A 2,500-nucleotide genomic window follows, 5' to 3' on the forward strand; every position below is an offset into this window, starting at 1 on the left:
GGTCAGTGGGTCAGAGGGTCAGTGGGTGAGTGAGTGGGTCAGAGGGTCAGTGGGTCAGCGGGTCAGTGGGTCAGATGGTCAGTGGGTGAGTGAGTGGGTCAGAGGGTCAGTGGGGTCAGAGGGTCAGTGGGTCAGAGGGTCAGTGGGTCAGAGGGTCAGAGGGTCAGTGGGTCAACAAGTCCGAGGGTCAGAGGGTCAGTGGGTCAACAAGTCAGAGGGTGAGTGTGGATGTCAGCGCTGCGCCCGCAAACCCAATCGGCGACGTTTTGTTGCCGCAACGAAGCCCCCTCGCCTAGTCGGCCGTGCCGGGCGGTGGAGGGCTTCACGCCACAATCCGAGATTTCAAGTTGTCGTCGCTGCGAGGGGTCCGTACTCTGTGGGTCTTTCGGTAAAGTCGCGACACGCAACTCTGTGTGTGTGCGTGTGTGCGCGTGTGCGTGTGTGCGCGTGTGCGTGTGTGCGTGTGTGTACGTGTGCGTGTGTGCGTGTGTGCGTGTGTGTACGTGTGCGTGTGTGCGTGTACGTGTACGGCGGCCTCGCCCAACGAAACCTCCGATGTGCGTTGCCAGGTCGCGCTCGCGACGTACGAAGGCGTTGACTTGGCTGGGGGGGGGGGGGCGGTGGAAAATAGAAATTGTGGGGGGCACCCCACCACTCCACTGACTACGATTTTGTTGACTGGGCGTGCCCCACCCACCCCCCTCCCCTCCTCCCTCCCTCTCGTCTCCTCCCTCCTCCCTCCCCCCCCCTTCTCCCCCCTCCAACCCCTCCCCCCTCCCTCCCTCTCCTCCCTCTCCTCCCTCCTCTCCTCCCTCTCCTCCCTCTCCTCCCTCTCCTCCCTCCCTCTCCTCCCCTCCCCCAGGAGTTCATCCCCCACATGGCAAGGCAGTACGGCTTCCGCTACGAGCTGGTGCAGTACAAGTGGCCCCGCTGGCTGCACCAGCAGACGGAGAAGCAGAGGATCATCTGGGGCTACAAGATCCTCTTTCTGGACGTGCTCTTCCCACTCGCCGTCGACAAGATCATCTTCGTCGACGCCGACCAGGTGCGTGCGTGTGTCTACAGGTGTGTGTACAGGTGTGTGTGTGTGTCTACAGGTGTGTGTACAGGTGTGTGTGTCTGTCTACAGGTGTGTGTGTCTGTCTACAGGTGTGTGTGTGTGTGTGTACAGGGGCGTGTGTGTGTCTACAGGTGTGTGTGTGTGTGTGTGTCTACAGGTGTGTGTATAGGTGTGTGTGTGTGTGTACAGGGGCGTGTGTGTGTCTACAGGTGTGTGTACAGGTGTGTGTGTGTGTGTACAGGGGCGTGTGTGTGTCTACAGGTGTGTGTACAGGTGTGTGTGTGTCTACAGGTGTGTGTACAGGTGTGTGTGTGTCTACAGGTGTGTGTACAGGTGTGTGTGTGTCTACAGGTGTGTGTACAGGTGTGTGTGTCTGTCTACAGGTGTGTGTGTGTGTACAGGGGCGTGTGTGTGTGTCTACAGGTGTGTGTGTGTCTACAGGTGTGTGTACAGGTGTGTGCGTGTGTGTGTACAGGGGCGTGTGTGTGTCTACAGGTGTGTGTACAAGTGTTTGTGGTTGGAAACATTGAGGCTGGCCTGCCTACGATCCATCCTGGGTTTAACCTGCAGGCTGGATTGTGTGAGGAGCTCACAAATCCCTGAAAGAGCTGGGCAAAGTCCCTATCGGTGAGCTCCTCCGGCAGGCAAGGCTGCATTGGCTGGGCCATGTAGCCCGCATGCCCAGCCACCGCATGCCTAAGCAGCTTTCGTTCGGCCGGATCGAGGGGGCTAAACGGGCGCGGCACGGGCTAGAGAAGAGATGGAGTGACGTGGTACAGGAGGACGTGGAGCTGAGTGGACTTGCCGATGACTGGTACCAGCGGTGTCAAGATCGGCCTCAGTGGAGGAGGCTCGTGAAGGACGCTACTGGGCAGTTGGAGGCAGTCGCCCTCCAACAACAACGGAGGGCGGAGGAGCGACGCTCACAACAACGAGCGGAGCGCCTGGTGGCTAAAGCACAGCAAGTTGGCACAGTAGGGGGCACAGGTGGTGCATCAGCCGGTCATCTCGGTCATCTCGGTCAGTCGCCCCGTGGCACCTGCTGGGTCTGCCCCGTGACCTCCTGCCAGCGGGCGTTCGACACTTCACGTGATAGCCTCAAGGTGCACTTGGCCGGGCGCAAGCGTCGTGGTGACGTCACCGCCACTTAGTGGCGAATGGCGGTTGTTGTGTTCTTGTGTGTGTCTACAGGTGTGTACAGGTGTGTGTGTGTGTACAGAACAACCAGTGGCATCTACACCTGCAGGAGATTGCACAACTTTCAAATCCATTCCCCCGTGTTTAGTGCAGACGCCGTACAGCGCGGTTGTAATGTCAACCCAGTCACGACCGCTGCATCAAGTAAGAGGCTTACTTGATGCAGCTGTCGTGACTGCGTATATGAATCCTTGCAGTCACGAAATCTTCAACTCTAGAAGAGTCAACCCAGTCGGTCGGTCC

At 59.0% G+C, this 2,500-nt stretch overlaps 1 protein-coding gene across 1 annotated transcript in view; it reads left to right on the forward strand.

Annotated features, from left to right (window-relative positions):
- Positions 1-862: 862 nt before the first annotated feature.
- Positions 863-2,500, forward strand: part of LOC144954461 (UDP-glucose:glycoprotein glucosyltransferase 1-like) — a gene marked incomplete at its 5' end in the record, with an annotated part of 8,729 nt that continues 7,091 nt past the window's right edge. The window contains one exon of the mRNA XM_078884963.1: positions 863-1,045. Within this exon, the coding sequence (XP_078741089.1) occupies positions 863-1,045 (183 nt within the window). The remainder of the gene's footprint in view (positions 1,046-2,500) is intronic.

The sequence above is a fragment of the Lampetra fluviatilis genome, unplaced genomic scaffold (assembly GCF_964198595.1).
Source record: "Lampetra fluviatilis unplaced genomic scaffold, kcLamFluv1.1 SCAFFOLD_1520, whole genome shotgun sequence".
Lineage (NCBI taxonomy): Eukaryota > Metazoa > Chordata > Hyperoartia > Petromyzontiformes > Petromyzontidae > Lampetra > Lampetra fluviatilis.